This window comes from Cyprinodon tularosa, unplaced genomic scaffold (assembly GCF_016077235.1).
Source record: "Cyprinodon tularosa strain WSP-4 unplaced genomic scaffold, ASM1607723v1 ctg169, whole genome shotgun sequence".
Lineage (NCBI taxonomy): Eukaryota > Metazoa > Chordata > Actinopteri > Cyprinodontiformes > Cyprinodontidae > Cyprinodon > Cyprinodon tularosa.
Genome location: NW_024038523.1, coordinates 64,978 through 87,733, shown reverse-complemented (window position 1 = coordinate 87,733; position 22,756 = coordinate 64,978). Strand labels below are relative to the sequence as shown.

At 41.7% G+C, this 22,756-nt stretch overlaps 1 protein-coding gene across 7 annotated transcripts in view; it reads left to right on the top strand.

Annotated features, from left to right (window-relative positions):
- The window catches only part of ebf1a (EBF transcription factor 1a), a 121,781-nt gene that overhangs the window by 41,789 nt on the left and 57,236 nt on the right, over positions 1-22,756 (top strand). For all 7 annotated transcript variants that reach the window (XM_038281232.1, XM_038281229.1, XM_038281228.1 and 4 more), the window contains exons 7-8: positions 18,212-18,293; positions 20,513-20,654. In XM_038281232.1, the coding sequence (XP_038137160.1) occupies positions 18,212-18,293; positions 20,513-20,654 (224 nt within the window). The remainder of the gene's footprint in view (positions 1-18,211; positions 18,294-20,512; positions 20,655-22,756) is intronic.

The following is a 22,756-nucleotide window of genomic DNA, read 5'->3' as shown; positions in this document are numbered from 1 at the left end:
GCATGAGTTTTATGGCCGCTTAAGATGCGATCAATTATTCATTAACAGCATGTTAATTGCATCCACAGTCGTGAATATTTAACCAAACACTAAATCAATGGGGTCGAAACGAGCTGCAATATGGACATTTTATAAGCTTTGCCAACCAAGAAGAAAGAAATGAGGAACGACTTTAATGAAAACGGCGGTGAAAGGATGGAAATGAAAGGAGAGCAGGAAACAAACAAAAGCTCGGACGTAATTTGCAGATATGTAAAGTTGTTGACTTGTACGCGGTCCGTTAGCGACTCTCGGCCCTTTCTTCCGCTTCGTTCTTCTTTTGTATTTCCGAATCTAAATGGGGAGGATGTAATCTCTCCATCTCTGCCTACTGTAGCCCCTTTTTTTACTCTAAAAGACTCCAGACTCCTTTGTCCTGGTGTGCTGGTGTTAATGCGTATGAGTGTGTGCGTGCGGCTCTTGTTTGCGTGCGCGCCGTGTCTGGACAGTGACATTTCTCTGCCTGGATAACCATCACGCCCTCTGTCCTCCTGTCCCTCCAGCCATGACGCAGGGTAATGTCACCTGTCAGTCTCAAACTCCTCCTTACAACAGGTTTGCCCCCCCCGCCGCCTTTCCTTACCTCCTAAACCCCCCCCCGTCACACACACACACTCTTTCTTCAACTGGAAAATCACCACCTCCCCTGGACCTCACCTGATTTCACCGTTTCTCCCTCTATGCCACAGCTTTCGTCTTCCTTATAACATGCCATATCCTCTTTTGCTCTTTTACTTCCTTATACCCAAATGGTAGCCACACCCTTTTCCCCCTTACATATACCCCCCCAGGAGTCTGGAATAATAGCATGAGGAAGACAGCAGGCATATAGTAAATGGCAAAGTCAAGGGTGGGGAGCTGACTTTTTTGTTTTGCCTGGACCCCGATTTGCTCTGCGCCTGTTTTCAATTACTCCTGCTGCACTGGCAGGGTCGAGGTTTACGCATTATATGGGAATGTAATTGACTATAACTGCCCTCTTAACATTAACCAGGTGTACTGGCTGAGTGTGGGAGATTAAGGCCCTGGACCCCATCACGATGTGTGTGGACCGTTTACACGGTTTGTCTTCTTGCTGATGTATTTATATCCTCCACCTCCGAGTCGCTGCCCATTAGCGCCGCATTTAAATGTGCCTGTGCCTTCCTGAATGCCGTGGAAGTTTCATCACACGTCTGTCAGTACAAGAATGAGAGGGAAAGTAGGGAAAGAGGCAGGATGCAGATACGCCGGCTTCAAGGGGGTCCCGACTTTACAAGGACAAAGTCAAAATGGACCCATTCACAAGGCTGACACACTGTGATTTGTATGTATAGTGGTGAGCAACCCTGCGGGGGACTAGCCCAGCGGTGATCAGAGACACCCTGAGCAGCACACCAGCAGGGAGGAGGCGGTGGAGGCCAGTGCAGAGTTTATGTGTGTAAAAGAAGCATCAACAGGCTGTCAATCAAGCCCAGAGCTGCCGCTTGTCACTCCCCGATGGGCTCGTCCGGGGCAGAAAATGGGGAGTCTCTTGGACCCCGAGTGCAGAAAGGAGGGGGACGTGCTGGAGGCGGGCAATTGTCTGTCCGTCTCAGCGACTGGAGCTTGATTTGATATTTGATACCGAGCGTGTGGCATTTGAATGCAAATCTATTTTGATTGTCTAGGCGTCTGATAGGGTTAAGAGGAGTCTATAGGGGATATGCATGTAAGGGTGTGTATCGTAGCGCACAAAATAAGATTCTGATAAATTATATTACTTCACAATTCTCTTGCATCAGTGGTTTTGTCATCTCAGAGTAATATAAAGATATTTAATCAGTCTAATATGAAAGGTAAAGGGTCAGATGGGAAAATCTGGTCCGCCTGTCCAACAAAACCCCCTATGAGTGGAGTTCCATGCAAAAAAAACATTATTGTCTCAATATCTTCAATTACAGCCTGAAAGCAAAATCTGAACTCTTATAGTGCGTCCAAAACGCATCTAAATGATCGAGTTATTAACATTATCCTTATGTGGAGGCACATTTAGGAGCAAAGCGATGCAAAGAACGGCTTTCGAGTGACATAGACAGGATGATTGGGACAAAGCTTGAGCAGAGCAAAACTACTGTTGACCTAAAAGGGAGGGGGTTTGCCTTTTATTTTGTTAGGTAATACTAGACAGTTGCCTAGGGCCCCAAGATCCTGGGGGCCCCATAAAACTCTGTTTACATGTATAGTTAATACAACTGTTCCTCATTCGGCACTAGAGGTGAGTATTGGCATGAGTGTTGCGATTCGATACATGTCCTGATACTTGGGTCACGATACGATATTATCACAATATCGCAGTATCACTATATATTGCCATATTTTCCCCAGCTATCAAAATCAAATGATGAGATAAAACAGCAAGTGCTGTATATTTTCATGAGAAAATATTGATTAGGTATTATTATCCATGTTGTTTGGGGTTTTCTTCCACTGTGACTGCCTCAAATACAGATTTGGTGCTGCACGCACAGTTAAAGGGCTCCAAAGCGCTTTCTGCCAGAGTGGTGGTGCAGAGGTAGCCCATTTTCCCATCAATGTGTTATGTAACCATTTAAAAAAAAAATCGATACTAAGAAGTGAAAGATCGATATTATATTGGGCAGCCTAATATCACGATATATCGCCAAAACGATTATTTCCCACACCCCTATTCGGCACAGTAATCATGTTTTTGATGAAAGTCCTTTCACTTAATTGCCATCACAACACTTATAACATCATATCAAGTGTGTCTCAGCCCCCCCCTTCAGTGTCCACCATATTGGATCAGTCCATTTGCTGCACATGTTCAGAAAGGTCCAAACAGAGAGCAGCAAACAAACAGTGCGAAGAGCAGTGTTGCCAACTTAGCGCTTTAGTGGCTATATTTAGCAACTTTTCAGACCCCTCTAGCACTTTTATATCAAAAAAAGCTCCTAGTGCCAAATCTAGCGACTTTTTTCTGCTACTGGAGACTTTGGCAACAACATCTCAAAGCAGCGAACTCTGCTCTCCAGAGCAAGTAGATTGCTTTGAAGAAATCTTTCAGTTCTGTTGAGACAGCATGAAAAGTCAACTGAGTACAAAACAGAAAGGGACAAAACGTAGAACAAATAATGTATTTCTATTCTATTAAAATTTCTGTATCTGTATAATGGGTCTGTTCTATGTGTTGTCTTCTCAATTCAGAGGACCCCATGCCTGTTTTCGCTATTTTTTCTGGACTTTTTTGTTGCGCCAACCAATCAGGAACTGGACGTGATTGTGAGATAGGGTGAAAGAGCACAGTGGAGACTAATACTTGTTCAGTCAAAATGGAAGATCGAAGAATTGTGTCGATATAGGATGAAGGAAGGCGTGTTCTTTAGAGCAGGCCTCACCAACCTTTGTAAGGCGGCGGCGCTTCGCCATGGTCACTGAGTGAGAGGAAGTTCATCCATTACTGACCGATGAACCAGAGGGCACAAGTCCTGGACTTGAAAAAGCGCCATATACCATATGTTGGAAAATGGCATAACTTAAAAAAAAGAAGTAAAACTATGTTTATTATATGATTAGGTATGGTGAAGGTTGTGTGATGCTTAGGGCCATTTTTTCTTCAAATGGTCTTAGAATTGGTTAAATCTGAGGAAAAAGAACACAATAAAAAAGCAACAGAAATAAATGATTTACAGAGATTTGGACAAAATGTAGTTCAGGTTAAAATAGGCCGTTAAATCTCTGTCTAAATGTATGCTTAAATGTCTAAATTTCCTTTTAGATTTTGTCATCAGATTTCAGGTTGAGTGTTTAAAATTTTAGAAGCTAGCTAAAATTAGCAGAGCAGCGGGCTAACTGTTAGCCTTCCTACATTCTGAGCATTCTTTTACATTCTGCAAATTTACTGTGATTTACTGGATATTGATCTTGCATGTAAATCTCAGGCTCAGGACCCCCCCCCCCCCCACCCCCCCACCCCCTCCACCACCACACACCCTAAGCAATTAGAGCAGTGACTTCTGAAATGCCATAATACCCATTAATTAGTAGGCTGCTATTTTCTCCCTGATTTGGCTAATTAGTCTGCAAGGCTCCACGCTATCTGGACCATTATTACTGGGTTGAAGCCATGCAAACACTCTGAGATGCACACATGGAGCTGTTGAGCAAATACATACCTGCGTTGCACTAAGCAATGATTTCACACAGCTGAGTGACCGTAATTTGGGTGACACCCCTGTGAGCTTTCACTGCAGGAAAGCAGGTTATGAATGAAACACTAAAGAAGGGGGGGGGGGGGGGGGGGGCATCATGAGGATTTAGACACATACTGTCCCCTCTGACTGGCAGGTACTCTAACCACCCATAGTGAATTATCATGGCTGTTTCTATGTGTGCAATGTGGGATTTGTAAAGGGGAAATATTGGGTAGGTTAAATATTTTATGTCATCCATTCAGATTCTACTTATCAAACCTATGATTTGTGTATAGGATGGGTTTTGATTGACTGCATATCTTGTTTTGTTTTTTGTTTTTTTTGTTTTTGGGGGGGGTGCTCTACTGGCCTTTAGACAGGACATTAGGGGACTATGTTTTATGATCTCACCTCACACACAGATAGCCAAAATAGGCTATTGAACACTGATGATTTTGATATTTAATGAACAAGTTTGCATGTTCTCTCCGAGCATGCATTGGTTCTCTCTGGGTACTCCGGCTTCCTCCCACAGTCCAAAAACATGACTGTTAGGTTAACTGGCTTCTCTAGATTCTCCTTAGGTGTGAGTGTGTGTGATTGGTTGTTTGTCCTGTTTGTCTCTGTGTTGTCCTGCAATGGACTGGCCCTGGCCCTGTCCAGGGTGGACCCCGCCTCTAACCCATAGACAGCTGGAGATAGGCACCAGCGCCCAATGTGACCCCAGCTGGGATAAGCTTGACAGAAGATGGATGGATGGATGGATTTAGAGCGTAAAAGAAAAGAAATTCAAGGAAAGTCTCTTACAACTAACTGTAGAAACTTCAAAAGCCTAAATTCAGATTTTGTTTTTGGTGCAGGCAATGTGCTGGTTGACCTGCGAGTCTGAAACACGTCCTGAGAAGAAGATTTAAAACAGTTGCAGTCTGATATAAACTGAATCACTTTAAAGAGCAATAACCTTGAAGAGGTTTAAATCCACTTTTATTCGGACCCTGCTGATTTTTTATTGCTTACCCCCCTGGCTTAGTAGCCTCGTGAGACCATCCTGATCTCGCGAGCTTTCAAGGTTTCACTCGCAGATCAGTCTGGAGACTCTCGGTTAAAGAAAATTTGGAGCCGTTCACCAAACGAACGTCCAATCAGCGTTGGCTTTGAGGCGGGTTGAGGTGTGACGCAACGAGAAGCGCGACAGTTCAGTCTAAAGAACATGGTGGCTTCAGCCGATGAAACTAGCGTTAGCGTGGCTATCGAGCAAGTTTTATCTTTACTGAAAGAAGAGCAAAACACTGCTCTGGAGGCTTTTCTCAGAGGAAAAGATGTTTTTGCTCTTCTCCCGACTGGTTTCGGCAAGAGTAGCCTGGCTTGTGGTTGTGTTTTCGTCATCGCTCTGTTAGTACGTCATATGCTTCGTTGATCTGATTGGTTTATTTGGCCCGTCTTTCACCAACATAGGCCAATCAGCTAACCAGTATTTTCGCCCCTTCCAAAAATTACTTCAACGGAAGGTTTCCAGATGGATATGCGGAGCAAATCCATCTGGCGGAGTCAGGTTAGTGGGTTAGGGCTTAGAGCTTCGAATCCAGAGGTTCTGAGTTGAAGCCCCACTGCCACAGACTGCCACTTTGGGTCCCTGAGCAAAGACCCTTAACCCCACACAGCTCCCCAGGCGCTCCACAATGGCAGCCCACTGCTCCCCAAGGGGATGGGTTAAATGCAGAGTACTTGTGACAGGGTAATGACAATAAAAAGCTGGAAAACATAAAAAGTAGAATTGCTGTAAGGTAGTAGCGTCTCTCAGACTAGAGTTATTTTGCTGCATGTCAGATATTACCTGACCTCTCCTCTAAAATCCTGAATCTTTTAACGGGTTAAATAACAAAAAGGCCTCACGTCTCCATTTTCTGGAGAAAAACAGCCTCTCAGACCCTCATAATGACCTGGCTTGAGCTTGTGCTGCTCTCCCCCCGCTTTGACAGTCCATCAGTGTCTGCAGCCGGACAGCCGGGCCACTGACACAGCACCACGAGGCCGGGAAACCTCTTCAATCACCTCCTCACTTTTCCCTGTCTGTCAGGCGACAGAAAGGCCTGATTGATCTGTTGTTCCTTCACAGCAGTAAGAGAGAGAAGTTGTATTGGAGTAAAAACAAGAATGTCTGCTTTGTGTGACAACCACTTTCAAAGGTTTATTAATCATCGTCGTCAATAACGCCGCCGTGCTGTTGGTCGCCGTGCTGCTGCGCGTCCGCCAGGAGTGCACTCTCGCTTCTTGCAGCGTGATGAACTTCATAAGTGTCCCATCACCACTTTAATCAAATTACTTATGAACCAAAATTGACAGTTTTCATTAATTATAAAGGATTATTCTAATTGCGATTCAAATTTATTCATTTAGAACAGAAGGCATTCAGTAATGTTTCAGGAAATTTGCATATTAAATGGGGAGAGTGGGCTATTAGCTATGCTAATGTATGCATGATTCCTTATTTTGTGATTGGTGGGCCATATGTAGCAGGCTGGGGGTGTGCAGGTGAGGAATCTAGAAGGAGCTGTAATATGTTTGATAAACACAGAGGGACGCAGGGCCAAAACACGTACACCAACACGCCGGCGCGGCGGGGAGCAGCTCGCCTCTGCTCAGAATCCGTCTTCCTCTGACACACGCGTGCTCTGTCTCACATTTGTCTCCTTCTCTGCTTCCATATCTGTCCCTCTAGAGGAGCAACTTTTTCAGCCAAGAACAAACATGGCACACTAATTAAGCTTCTGATTTCTGATCCTGCTGAATTTAGAAACGTAACCTTGAGCCGGCGTCGCGGTTTTGATTTAATGTGGTGCTTAAATGGAACAAAAAGAAAGAACTTTTTCAAGCGGCACATTCATCCCCACAATGTATGGGGCCGCTCTCCGCCTGACACACTACTCTTTATCAAGCTATATATAGGCGATGTATTATGCATTAACTTTAACATGTGCTTAAATCAACACTATTTCAATAAATGTGCATCAGTCTTCAGAGGAAAGAAAGAAAGGAGAACAGTTAGGGTAAATGAGTGTGCAGGGAGGCACACACTAGCGGTCACACACACCCTTCGGCTGTGCAGTGGTGTCTACCTGGCTGGTGACAGGGCCATTATTCACTGGTCATTCCCACGAGTCCAGAGTTTGAGGCTGGACAGGGGTAGCATGGCGTCCTGGCGTGGCAGGATAGCGCCAGGGTGAGAGGGACCAGGACCCTTCATTACTCCTGCGGTCTGGGGGCCTGGAGCCTCTCTCCTTCCCGCTCTTTGTCTCTGTCTCCATCAGATTAATGGGCTAGGCCCGACAGAGGAAGTTTCAATCAGCACCGCCTGCCAAGATTGTCCATCACCCAGACAAGCGCTTATTCCTCGTGGCTTTGATACAGGGACACACACGCATGCACAGATGTTTATTGAGTTGCACGTTTTCCCTGCTTGTTTCTACGATGCACATTTTAGGCCTAAAAGTTGCTGCAGCTTCCTGAACCCTTGATCTCTCTGCCGGTCTTCCTGTGCTCCCTCAGAGAACCTTTGGTTGAATTTTGAATGATCCCTTTTGGATCAAATGGATGAAACACAATTGGTTAAGTGTCTCTGGGATTTCTGTCCCCAAAGCTGAGACTGGAGCTCCAGGAAAGCGAGGAAGACGATCTCTCCCTAGCGTGGCTTTTCCCCCGAGCGGCGACGATGCACCGCGGATCCCCCCGGTGACCCTCCGTCTCCCTCCTCCAGGGTCCATTTGTTCTGAGAAATATTTAACGATGGGGCAAATTCAGCTGACAAGACGTGAACACACATGAAGGAGATAAAGAGGAGAGCAGGACAGCGCATGAAGTGAACTGGAAATGAATTTTTCAGCACATGGAGATGTTCTATTTGAATAAATCATGACACTTAAGATAGACATGAGGGCAATATAGAGGTGCACGCTGCTACTTTGAGGAGGAGCACTCCAAAGGAATGAAGTGAGGTTTGTTAGCTTGTTTTTCTCTGCCCTTATGCTTCACTGTGTGTGATAGTCCATTATTTTCCTCCTACTTTGTGTTCTCTCCCTCTCTGCCTGTTACAAGGATATAAAACATTTGATTTTCAGTCTACAGATGTGACAAAATCCTTAAAATAAAGTCTGACACCATGAAAAAGGCTTGAAATACCTGGAAATCTTGGAGTCTCCAGCAGAAAAAGACTCAGAAAGGACTCACCCAAAAGCAAAAACAGACATCATCCATGGCTGTTTCTAACCTGACTCCGCCAGATGGATTTGCTCCGCATATCCATCTGGAAACCTTCGGTTGAAGTAATTTTGGCCAAATAAACCAATCAGATCAACGAAGCATATGACGTACTAACAGAGCGACGACGAAGAGGAGCCAATTGATCGATCAAACTCTTGCCGAAACCAGTCGGGAGAAGAGCAAAAACATCTTTTCCTCTGAGAAAAGCCTCCAGAGCAGTGTTTTGCTCTTCTTTCAGCGAAGAAATACTCTGTAATTCCGATAAAACTTGCTCGATAGCCACGCTAACGCTAGTTTCATCGGCTGAAGCCGCCATGTTCTTTAGACTGAACTGTCGCGCTTCTCGTTGCGTCACACCTCAACCCGCCTCAAAGCCAACGCTGATTGGACGTTCGTTTGGTGAACGTCTCCAATTTTTCTTTAACGGAGAGTCTCCAGACTGATCTGCGAGTGAAACCTTGAAAGCTCGCAAGATCAGGATGGTCTCACAAGGGTAGGCTGTTTCAGTCCTCTGATATATATTGTTGGGAAAACATTTTGTCTGTTGAAAAAGTGCGTATAATCCAGCATCTTTGATGATCCAGAGAAAGTTCTGTAGATGTGTTTAAAAAAGACCGGTTGTTGTTCTTGACATGGGATTTTTTTCTTTCTCCAGCTTGAATAATAAAGCTTGGATTTGTTATTTGTGTTTCCTGTGTGAGGATATGTCATCTCTATAAAAGATTTATTCATTTCTTAGCTCCTTTTTTTCCCCTCACTACCAAATTTGTCTTCTTTTGTATGGAAAGTGGGCCACGGCGGACTCTAATCTGTCCAAGGCTGATGACCAGACCTGGAGACAGACCTGGTTCTGGATTATTAATGTGCCCCAATGCACCCCTGGGGTCAGCCTGCATGGCTCCTGGTGCAAGGCCCCACTCATAAATCTCCCTAAATTAGTGTGTGTGTGTGCAGGTCAAGATTGTGTGCCTCTATGCTTAAACATATACTGCCGGTTGGGAGACAGGTCACCAAAAAAAAAAAAAAAAAAAAAAGGCAGTCAGGCTCTTGGTTGAAGTGTCAGTGATGCATGGCGGAAAGAGCGAAAGAAAGAGTCGCCCGGAACAGCAAGAAAATGAGAAATGAGAAAAGAAAACACACAAAGCCAGAGGTTTGACGAAGAGATTTTATTCCACTTTACACAGATAGTTTTCCTAAAAGCGTCTTAATGTTTAATTGCCAAATTGAAGGTGTGCGCTTATGTCCTCCTTCCCTCTACCTGCCTTGGATTGGTTCAGCATGTCCCGCGGTGCTAACAGGCACCGGGAAGTGCTGTTGTGTCACTTAGTTAACCCCAGAGACAAATGGCTCCCCTCTGGAGCACAGTGAATTACACACCTCATGAAGCATATTAGGAGCCAGATACAGTGCATATCTGCTGGAGATGATCCGTACGGATGGCAGGAGGAAAGAGGGCTGAGTTACAGCATCAACTGTGCCTTTTTTTCTTTTCTTTTTCTCGTACAGATCATCAGAACAAAATAATCACACACAAAAAAAGACTCCAAGTGGGAACATAGAATATAAAGCTGCTGTTTTAAAGTTATCCGTGTTAAATCTGACAGGGAAAACAACTCCTTACCTCATTTGTGGCTAATGTAGGAAAATTATTAGAAAATATAACAGAATTGTCCCTGGGAGGCTTCCGTGCTGTGAGCTAATCGCTTAGACGATCTTTATCATCGCGGTAATATTATTTAGGTGCTACAGGGATTACTTAAAAGTTGTGTTATAATTGCTTTCCTTGTTTTGTTTTGCTTGGGCAGGGGGGTGATTTTGTGTTTAATTGCTCCAAAGTGACAAATAACGCCTGTTACGATATGATGAAAGTGTGAGATCATTAAATTACAAACACAACCGGCTGCGTGTGCTTTTTTTTTTTTGGGCTATAGCAAATTTACACCACGAGGCTAGAAAAAGGCCAAGCAGTTATTTACACAAATTCACTTCCACAGCCATTTCTGGATTTGGGGGTAATTACGTGAGAGCGAAATGGTTTTATTTCATTTAATCCAGCCGGTGCAGCAATTTGCAGCAGTAATATCTGCCTGTACGGGTTTAAGAGCTCGAAAGCTGCAAGACTTTCAAATGCAAAGATGGTGGAAGGGGGGAATAATTGAAGTAAGGATCAGGGAAGGCGGCGGTGTAATGAACAAAGTGGAGAAGAAAAAAAAAACTCCAAGCCTTCAGATATAGAGGTGCATTTTGAAGAAAATAAAAACTAAAAAAGTTCCAATATATTCTTTTTTTTTTCATTTGTTACCTAAGAAGCATATTTTGTTCTATTTTATTACTGTATAACTCTGTGAAAGTTTTTAAAACTATTTTTTCTGCCTGTAAAAGTATTCTGAACTTGTTAACATTATTTTACTACTTCAGTCCATTTAATTTAAACTTATGTGATAGAAGAGCTGCACATAACAGGGACGTAAAGGAAATAGGGAATCGTTTTTAACATAGTGTAGCTTGTAAAGGCAGCTTTTTTTTTCGCAATTGTAGCTGCCACTCTCTCCAGCTACAGCTTTGTGCTCCGTGCTCCGTAGCTCTGTGTTATCTCTCACCCTTTGTCCTTTTGGAGTAAAAATATCTGATATTTTGCACCATTTCCTTCATATGCTGCCATGTTCTGAGTTCTGTCATGTTCCCATCAATGCAACCAGCTATTTAGTCTGCTGATAAAAATCAGTCTCACACAACGGTGTGTTCAGGGTGATTTGCAGTGCTATTAAGACCATAAACATCTGTTAACCTGTTAACTGGATGCACCAAAAATCACAAAGCTACTGTTCTTTAACCCTTGGGAGGGTCTAGCCTGCCATTTAAAGGAAACGTTCGGTCATATTCAGAATTCAAACGTCTGAAAGTACTTTAAATATGAAAATATTTCATAATGTTTAATGATTTATAAGTATTTTTAATTAAGTGTAATTTTCATTTGAATGTGTTTTACTGGAGGCATCCTTGTTTGTCAAAGAACACTACTGCCACCTACTGGTTTGTGATGTCATGGTGCGGTATCGGCTGTTGATCAAGTCCCAGTGCTGTATCTGGTGTTTGAGTATCTGTATCTTGAGCTAAGCTAATGTTAGCTTCACTGTTTGTATTGAAGAAAGTCAGGCTTGAAAGACCTCTGCCAACGTCCCTTGATAAACGGAACCATTCCATATTTAAAATTAGAAGTACCTGTCCGGTATTTAGTGAAAAGGAATGCACTTTGTAACGTGTTACCGTGAGAGTAAACAAAATGGAAAATGGAGAACAAAGGTACATTAGATACAAAACTTACGGTAAACTTGCTGACAACTTATACGTAACGATCCAGAATCCCGTGATCCCATTGGTCAAGCCAAATGTTGCTCATGGAGAAGATAGCGGGAGACAACAGAGCAATATGGGGGACGAACGGAGTCATTTAAAAGCTGACGCAGCTTTTGGGGGCGGGGCACTTTCGCATAGCGAGGCTCCTCCTCCAAAAAAAAGAAAGAAGCAGAGATATAGGTAGGAATGCGAAAAACAAATACCTGGGTGGAAAGAGAATAAAGCACACTGCAAATATGCATCTAATTCAATGCAGATTCGAGTAAAATAGTGAAAGAATTATTTCACACACAAAGGGGGGCTAAAAAAAAATAAATAAATCACACCGACAGGGAGTTGGCAACCCTACTTGTAAGTGAACACAGATATTTACATTTCTAATAAAATTTTCTATTGAATAGATGGTAGCTTAAAGATGCTATGCTAACATTATGATTCACAAATATGAAGAAAACAGTAGAGGCGGGATTTTCTGAAAAATAGCCAATCACAGGTAACCTGACTCCGCCAGATGGATTTGCTCCGCATATCCATCTCGAAAACTTCCATTGAAGTAATTTTGGGAAGGGGCGAAAATACTGGTTAGCTGATTGGCCTATGTTGGTGATAGACGGGCCAAATAAACCAATCAGATCAACGAAGCATATGACGTAACAGAGCGACGACAAAAACACAACCACAAGCCAGGCTACTCTTGCCGAAACCAGTCGGGAGAAGAGAAAAAACATCTTTTCCTCTGAGAAAAGCCTCCAGAGCAGTGTTTTGATCTTCTTTCAGTGAAGAAATACTCTGTAATTCCGATAAAACTTGCTCGATAGCCACGCTAATGCTAGTTTCATCGGCTGAGGCCGCCATGTTCTTGAGACTGAACTGTCGCGCTTCTCGTTGCGTCACACCTCAACCCGCCTCAAAGCCAACGCTGATTGGACGTTCGTTTGGTGAACGGCTCCAAATTTTCTTTTTTTAACGGAGAGTCTCCAGACTGATTAGCGAGTGAAACCTTGAAAGCTTGCGAGATCAGGATGGTCTCACGAGGCTAAATCACAGGCAGTTTACTTTCTCAAATGTGTATAAAGAAAAGATAAAGTGTGTTTTAAATAAAACTATTTGTAGGAGTATTTATTCAACATGTCAGAAGTCTGAATTCATATAAAAATGTTTATCCAAACAGGACATCCTCCTCATGATGCTAGTAGTAGTGCTGGGAAGTTTTTAGACCTAGGAAAACGTTATCATCCGTCGCCCAGGATGACACACACATAAAATATATATATATATGGATCTGTTTCTTTTCACTTAGTCTCTATCATATTGAAACCAAATAAATCCATTAAAGTCTAAGGTTGTAAAGTGACACAATGTGAACATCAACAAAAGGGATGGAGGCTTTTATAAGCGAATACAAATCAAGCATATTGAGTCGATGCTTTGACAAAAGGAGACAACAAAGAGCGTTGGGTTTGTAGTGTTTAGCACTGCGCCACATGTTCCTGTGATTTAGCTGCTGCAAAGCTGATGAGGGATTTGTGAGAACAAGAAAAAGTGGGTCTCACTATTATCACAACTTCTTCCTCTGGCTTGAAAATATAGTCATTTCGTAAAGAAATCTGATTCCTGCCAAGCACCACAGGAGGTCCTTCTGCACTGGAGACTGGTGGATAATTTGCCTTTTTGCTTAATAAACAGAAAGCAGGGAGAAAACAACAATAATGTTCTTTAAACAGAGCATCGGATGGCTTCTGTCGAATATCTGAACATATTTACCGGTCAGCTGTCAATCAGATTATCTTTAAATCTGCATGGGAATCTCTTTGCTATTACAGATCAACACATGTTGCGCCTTTATCCACCCAACTCCACATTCATCATACATAAACACACGCTGATAATCCACAGATAATAACAAAACGGTGGTGATACAAATCAGGGTTATTGAGAGTTAAAAGTTAAAACTGGGGATTTGAGGATTTTGTTGTTGTTGTTATTTTACTGTTTTACAGATTCCCAGCAGTTTATAGCGCTATTCCTAATAAAGAAGAGTGTTTTCACCAAGTGTTTGAACGTTTTACTTATGCTTATAAATCTAGAGCTATTTTCTTTTTACAGAATATTTCTGATTGAAAAAAATTATTGTTTTTCTATATAACACTTTTCAGCTTTAGAGGTTATAAAACTTACAAAGATATAGCTTTACAAAAATATAAGTATGAAATCACCATTTTAAAAATACAAACTTGTGCCACTTGAATCCATTCAACTACTTACCAGTAGGTGGCGTGAACGCTGTTCGCCAAACGCCATCAGATGAAAAGAAGTAAAACAAAAACGAAACCTTTGATAAAATATGATGCTGTCCATGTATTGAAAACCATATACATAACACAAGAGTAGACCTCGCACTGACTGCCGCAGTGCAAGAATTACGGGCGCCATCTTGGGAAGGTCGAACTGCTAACCTTACCAGCTGGTTTAACCAGAACAACAGCAGAAGGATGCCTTAGCATATATATGTATATATATATATATATATATACATATATATATACATATGTTTGTGTATATAGTAATAAAAAAAAATATATCAAATGTATCAATGGCTGTGCTTTGCAACATACACACATCCAATCAGAATATTCTATTAGTGTTAACCAGCGATATTATGAGTTGAGCCAAGGCTTCGTGGCGTGTCGAGTACTGGAGGGGTCGTTTCCTCGAGGCGCGTATCGAGGCTCGCTTCATTTGGGGGAGGAGCCAAAGTTGATGACGTCCAAAGCCTCGCTGCTCCGCCATACCACGTGACCGCTTCGGGAAGTGGTTCAGCTCAACCGGAACTTCGGCAGGCATTCAAACAGCCTCAGCGTTCAGCCAAGATGATGGAGTTTGTAGGAGAGTTGCTGCCAGTTGGATAGAGTTTGGATATATTCTAAGAATAGATTGGTTGGAAAAACAACTGATCTAGTTTGTTAAAACTATTTTAGTTATCAGGCATTCCCAAACTCGGTCCTCAAGGCCGCCTGTCCTGCAGGTTTTAGAGGTTCCTCTGCTCCAGCACAGCTGATTTTAATTGAAAGCTGATTACCAGGCTTTTGGTCTACTGCAATCATTATAACCAGCTGTGCTGAAGCAGAGAAACCTCTAAAACCTGCAGGACAGGGGGCCTTTAGGACCGAGTTTGGAGATGAAACAATGTAATGATCAAAATCTGAGCGAGCCGCTGGTTACAGATGTAATGAGTTTTACGTAGTATTGCTTTCTGTCAGCTTGCTAGTAGAGATAAAGAATTTCCATTCCTCAGGTTGTTGGTTCAAGACCCATTCCTGACTTGTGCAAGTTGCGATAAAGCACAACAAGTATTATGTCTGATGGAACTAATTTGTATTTGTTTGCCCTAGTACAAATATAGATTACCAAAAGACTGCGTGAACAAATAACTTCCCGATTAAAACCAAAACCTGTGGAAAAACTATTATGTTTGAATGAAATGACTAACACCTTTTATTTTTCTCATCATTGCCCAATTTTCACTTTCACTGTCTGCTTGAGCTCATTTCACTAAAATGGCAGAAAAGCAGTGTACCTTAAATTATTTTTCTCTTCTAAGACATTTTACACAAAAAAAAAACTTACAAAAGATTTTATTATACAGACCAATCACTAACAACTTCAAAGGAACTTAAATGGGGAAAAAGAAAAAAACAATTGCAATAAAATCACAATTATATTACTAACTGTAGTTCTGCTGTCCACCAGTAGGTGGTGACATGTTCACATGAAGCTTCATGGACTTTGGGGATCGTTGAGGCAGTTTGGCCAAATCGGTTCAAATGCCTCATCTCACTACTCTTGACACCCCTAAGAACATTTAAATGCAGTAGAACATTTGTTTGTTTTCCTAAAAAAAAAAAAAGAAACCGTAAAATTTAGTTCAATATCCAGCGAGTAATTACTCTGAGTGGAGATGTCGACCTCCCCAAGATGGCACCAAAAACTAACGTCAGCGTCCATAGACTAAAACCGTCGATGTGGCGTCTACTCATATATTATGTCTATGTTGAAAGCATCATGACATCTAATCAGTTTTTTTGTTTTCATCTTCTTCCTTTTGCACGTGTTCATAGTGAACGGCTATGAGGTGCATTACCGCCACCAACTGGTAAGGAGTGTAACAGCTTCTTCATGGTTTGTAGATTCGTACTCCTACATTTGCGGCTTGTTATTGCAGTTCTCCAAAGTTGATAACTTTGATTGTTAACTTTTATAGACTTCTACTCTCACAACAGAAACATGTGGCATCATATGTAGGGAACATATACAAATATTTAGTTCACAATATGAATTCACATTTAAAGATTTAGACACATATATGGTTTTATTGACTATTATCTTACCCAGAGGTTTTTCCTTTAATGATGTTTATTTGCAGGATCAATGTTATATTATAGCAAGAAAATTATCTGAAAGGTTTTCTTAAGGTTTACATCAGAAAATCTAAAGATCCAGCTGAGGAGGTTGTTCAGAAAACAAGATTTTCAAGAAGAGTCAGTGTTTTTTTTCATGCTTAACCTCTCAAGAGTCCCATTCCACCTCCTCACCCAAACTCCAATATTTAACCCTTCTTATTTCGTCCCCTCTGACTGAGGTGACCCTAACTTTCTTCCTTCCACTTATCCATCACCCATCCATCATGGATGCCTGGTCAAAAGAGCAGGAGGGCCGTCGAGGAGAAAAAGTGGAATCAATGAATTAAACAGGAGCTGCAGTGAGGAAGGTGGAGTATGTCGGACAAGTGGATGTGGTCCACAGCTGTCTGTTAGGCTGCACCCTGACCTTGAGGAGATAAGGAAGTTGGGAGACCCTCAGTCCGTGGGGTCTAACAGCATGCTGGAGGAAAAAAAAAAAAAAAAAACATCTCTGCACTTCATGAATTATTGAGATATTGGCCCACAGCTTCTAAAATATACAGGAGGGTGGTCTGTCTCTCCTTTCAGATTTCACGTACTGTCTGCTTCGTCCTTCTGTCTATCTTTCAATCGGTTTCCCCTTTCACTATCTGCACCATTTCTCTCCCCCCCACCCTCACCCCTAATCCCTCATGTCTCCTTCAGATTTGGCCTCTTGTGCAAATAGAGCTAAAATCACAACAAAAGACAGAAAAAGCCAAAGGAAAGAAAAAACAACAACAGAGCATTAGAGAAAAGAGCTTGTTATTGAGATCTTAGCAGACTGTTCTCCTTCACTCAACGGGGGAGCATCCACCACCATCCAGCTGTCATGCATTTAAAACTTGTAGGGGAATAACCGCCGGTTCTTGTGTTACATCAGATGCTTGTAATGCACGCAGCAGCGAGCCGGCCCTGGAAATGAAGACATAACTATGATGCCTCCATTTATCTTTTTTTGTGTTTTTTTTCGTCTAGATGAAGAAATTGTCCGAGGCGCTGTGTTTCTCCTGACATGTCTGCGTGTGCGTGATTCCATCCGTGGCTCCAAACGCGCTGCCCAGTGCAGAATCGTAGCCATAACAAATGAACAGAGGGGAGAAAATAAGACATATATGAAAGAAAAGCTGAGCAAAGGAGTGATTCTCTCTCTGGCTGCTGGAGATCTGTATTGTAAGCAGTTTCAGCTGTCAGCATTTCTTTGAGCTACCTCAAGGGGGGAGGAGGAAGGAAGGTGGAGTAGGGGTGGGAAATGTTGTAGTTTTATACCCTCCCCTCCGCAGACACAAAGTCTTCTGTTTATTTGTACACAGTGCTGTTTATTTTAAAGTTCATTTGATTTTTTTTTTTTCATCTTGTGTCACAGAGGGAGGAGACGCACAATCCTGCAGTTTCACTTACAGGAGAAGTTGTCAGGTCCCAGCCTCGGGGTGGGGATAGGGAAGAAATTGTCAGCCGTCCCCCTTTTTCTGCTTTTCAGACCAACCGCCCCCCCCAGCCCAACTCTCCCCCCCGTACTCCTCCCCTTCCTCATTAAGTATTGATGTCGGTAGCCATACTTGCCATCTCAGCCTATTAATAATGCATGGCAGGTGCTGTTGATGTGGTCTCTCACACTGAGATTGAGAGAGGCAGGAATGGCAACACTGGGCTGCAGAGTAGCTACAGCACACCCCCCCCGTCACACCGCTGTGCATCTGGAAGGGAGGGGGGCTTACATCTGCCCTGGTGACTTTATGACAGACGCTCAGAGATTGATACACAAGGTTGCGTCTAAGTCACTGTCTTTGGTTTGACTAAGAAAAAGTGCGCTGGTGACAAGCAGCCGAGTCCTCGTGTTGTTTTCTGTGTTTTATCATTCCTCGCTGACCTTTTTAAAGACTCGCAGGTCATCTTAGAACAGCTCCTCTGATCTTCCTGTCTCTGTTTCTCCTCCTTCACATGCAGGTTCTTCCTCAAGTTCTTCCTGAAGTGCAACCAGAACTGCCTGAAGAATGCAGGGAACCCTCGAGACATGAGACGTTTTCAGGTGAGCAGATCAAAAAGCAACAGGCGTTTCTGTGACTGTCCAGCAATATTATATGCTTTAGAAGAACAGAGAAAAACACCAAGGAAAAGTTCAAAATACCTATCAAAAACTCAATAAAGATGGACATTTTTTTAGTTCTAAAATTATTAATCTTTATTTTTACCTTCCTGGTTAAATAAAAGTTTGTTTTAGACAATACTGCAAAAATATTCTAGAAATAAATAAAAAAATTCTTAAATTAAGTGTATTTAACCTTAATTTGAGTAGGTAAATGAGATAGTTTGCCAATGGAATGAGTAATTTTACTCTTAAAATACGATAATAGGATATTATGCACATGAAATAAGGCAATGCAATTGTGTTTTCTTATTTTAAGTAAAAATTGTCTTGTTCTGTTGGCAAAATGTCTCTTTTACCTCCTCAATTTAAGAACAAATGCACTTATTTTAAGAAAAATGCTTTATCTAGATTTAGATTTTTTGCAGTGAACTTGTTTATGCACCTTCAGAGCTACTAACACCTGTGGCTTTTACTGAGATAGTAGACTAAGACCAGATCGCACATCTTTTTAATTTAGAACAAAATTTCATCATGATTTCCCTTTTTTTGTTTCCTAGAGCTGTTGAGTTGCACAATCACCCAGTTAGTGAACAGAATCTCCACTGGTGTGATTTATTCTCAGCTTCTCTTGTCATTTATTAGAACATTAGTGAACAAAAAGCACCAATTAGACCAAAAATCAACCGAAACAGAGAAACTCTTGTTTAGGGATAAACCCTACGTTAATGACAGAGTGGCTTAAGGAATTCCTAAAACATTAAACATAAAAGAAATCCTATAAAAAGTTCTAAAGGGCACAGAAACCATGTGAATAAGGTTCTGTGGTCAGACTTTCTGCAGCAAGAAACACTGCTAATCGCCATAAAATCATAATTCCTACAGTTAACTAAGGAAGTGGCAGCATCATGGTCTGGGAAGGACTTTTTTCAGGTGCAGGGAAGATTAATAGAGATAAATATTCTGGATTAAATGCAGTTAAGGTCAGCAAAATACCTAAAACTTTGCTAAAAAATACAACCATAGTGATCAAAGCATCTTCTTCACTGGATAAACGATCTAGAAATAAGTAAAAATTTCTAAAATTCAGGGTATTTACCCTGAATTTAAATAGGTAAATGAAATAGTTTGCCAATGGAATGAGTCAAATAAGATAACTTCTCTTTTACCTCCTCAATCCAAGAACAAATTGGCTTATTTTAAGAAAAAATTGTCTTATCTAGATTTCGATTTTTTTTCCAGTGTAAATAACCCAGTTAAAGCAGATTTACAGTGATTTAAGATGAGAATTTAGACCAAACCCTGAGATTCTAAGTACAATCTGGTTTATCTAAAACTACTTTACAAATGTGAACAGGTAAATATGTTCATCTCTGGATGTACCAAACTGATAGAAGCATAATTCTGCTTGAAGTCGTTATTTTATTATTTACATAAAATCCTCATTAAATGAATTGAAGTCATTTGTAATCTGAAAAAATTTGAAAAACTTTACGGCATATGAAGATTCGCCGCACCATTTCAGTCCTTTAATATCCCACAGAGAAATTGGCTGAGATTCCTTTTAAACATTCCGGTATTTTTTTAAACATCGATAGACCCTTTAAATAAACCTGTATGTGAATCTTAAAGAAAAGGTTCTTAAAATTTGGATCAAGCAAAAAATCAAGTATTTAGGTGGGAATGTGGTGGAAGCTGCTCTGCAAAACCATGAATTATCTCAATTTGAGCAACTAAAGAAGATGTTCTGCCAATAAAAGGAGTATTTTTACCCAGAATAAGATATTATGCACTGGAAATAAGCTAATGGAGTTGATTGTTTTCTTATTTTAAATGTAAATCGTCTGATTCCATTTGCAAATTTTCTTATCTGCTGAAAGCAGGTGAAAACGCACCTATTATTATTATTTTTGCATTGTGGGATAGTCTGGGTTCCGAGACATTTTTTGCACAATAAAACAATCAGATCCAAAGATTATAGCATCATCATTACAGTGATGAGTTTAAATGCTTGATAATCCACCTTGATATCAGGAAAACTAAACATGAATTGATTATTAAAATGTTTACATTTCACTCTACAATGTTCCAGACATCAGAAAGTTGTGATGTTTCAATGTTCGGTTGTAATCAGCAGTTCCTTTCTCCTCCTCGTATGTCAGGTGGTTGTGTCGACTACGGTGAGCGTTGAGGGTCACGTCCTGGCCGTGTCCGACAACATGTTTGTGCATAACAACTCCAAGCACGGTCGGCGGGCTCGGCGGCTCGACCCCTCGGAAGGAACGCCGTCCTACCTGGAACACGGTATTAGAAAAAAAAGTCCTAATTGCTTCTTGCTTTGTCTCTTGCCTCCCCCATCTTCACCCTCCACCCTTTTCCTGTTTTTTTGAAAATCTGGCTCCTCTTTCAAATCTTCTTTCCTTTTTTCTTTCCCTTCTTGCCTCCTTAAAATGCTACGTTTCTTATCTCCCTCCTGTTTCCTCCTGGATTTCACTTTCCTATCTCGTCGGGGTTCTTACTGGAGCTAAGGAGTGAGTGGAGGCGCGTAAGAGTCCCATGTGGCCTGCTCCCCTCAGGTCTGCGCCTCTGGGCCTTCTAACTCTGCCTCGCATAAGCACTATGTGTCTTATGAGGTCTGTTCTGCTTAAAGCCAACACTGGCTTTATTTCCTCAGAGACCTGCTTTTATCCTCCAGCCCTCCATCACTCTCCATCCCTCAGGTTTTCAAGCACACCCATAACACGCAGGGGGAAGAAAAAAAAAGCCTGCACACACACCCCCGCACTCACAGTCAAACCAAAAACCTTTAATACTTCATAATGACATGTGCACATGATTTAGGAGGCTGCACTGATTCCCAAGTCCCTAATCCAGTTATTTTCTCATTTCGATTTCCCAGACATTGAATAAGAGAAACATATTTTTTTTCTTCTTTGAGGAAAGTCAACCTCAGGGATGATAATGACGGCAAAACTAAGAAGGGATTTAAATGACCGCCTGGAGTAGATTGAGTTAAGATTGAATGTTACGTTTAAGTCTTTCTGATGACGGGTCTCCGGAGACAAAGCGGACCGCTTGCTCCCTCCCTTCCCCGTGCTCGGAAAAGTTCACAAAGACGAGACGTATTGGAGACGTCAGGCCTCACGCCGTAGGTAACGGATGTTTGCTGCGTTGGTGGGATGCGTTCGGGAACTTCCTCATCCAAGGGGAATTTACCATTAGGCAACACTAGGCAGTTGCCTAGGGACCCAAGTTCCTGGAGGCCCCAAAAAACTCTGTTTACATGTATGTTATTACAACTATTCCTTATTTAAGCAGATTAATTTTGTTTTTGATAGAAATACTTTCGCTTAAATGCCATCAGAGTGCAGTGTCCACCATATTGGATCAGTCCATTTGCTGCACATGTTCAGAAAGGTCCAAACAGACAGCAGCAAACCATTTTTAAAAAAACGATGCGAAGAGAATTGTCGCTATATTTAGCCACTTTTCAGACCCCTCAAGGCAAGGCAAGGCAAATTTATTTGTATAGCACAATTCAGTACAAAGACAATGCAAAGTGCTTTACATGATTAAAATACAGGAAGATAAAACAGAATCAAAGCAAGTAGGAAAAAATAAATAAAATCAAAAATGCAGAAGCAAAAACAGTTGGACTAAAGAAAATATGTTTTAGTTGAACTGTTTAACTAGAACAGTTGAAGGCAATCCTAAACAAATGTGTTTTTAGTCTTGATTTAAAGGAACTTTTACAGTTTTCTGGAAGTTTGTTCCAGATAAGTGGAGCATAGGAACTAAATGCTGCTTCTCCATGTTTAGTTCTGGTTCTAGGTCTGCAGAGCAGGCTGGAGCCAGAAGACCTGAGTGGTCTGGAGGGTTGATACACTGATAGCAAGTCTGTGATGTATTTAGGTGCTAAGCCATTCAGAGATTTATAGACTAACAGAAGTATTTTAAAGCCTATTCTCTGAGATACAGGGAGCCAGTGGAAGGACTTTAGAACTGGGGTCATGTGCTCTACTTTCTTAGTCTTAGTGAGGACACGGGCAGCAGCGTTCTGGATCAGCTGCAGCTGTCTGATCCACTTATTAGGCAGACCTGTTAAAACACCATTGCAGTAATCAATTAGACTAAAAATAAACGCATGGATTAGTTTTTCCAGATCATGCTGAGACATTAGTCCTTTAGTCCTCTAGCACTTTTATTTTAAAAAAGCACCTAGCGCCAAATCTAGTGACTCTTTCTGCTACTGGAGACTTTGGCGACAACATCTAAAAGCAGCGAACTCTGCTCTCCAGAGCAAGTAGATTGGTAACCCCGCCTCCTGCTCTCCTCTATCTTGTCTGCTGTCATGATTCATGCAGCTATTATTTCATCCAAATGAAAAATGGAGAACAGATAAGCAG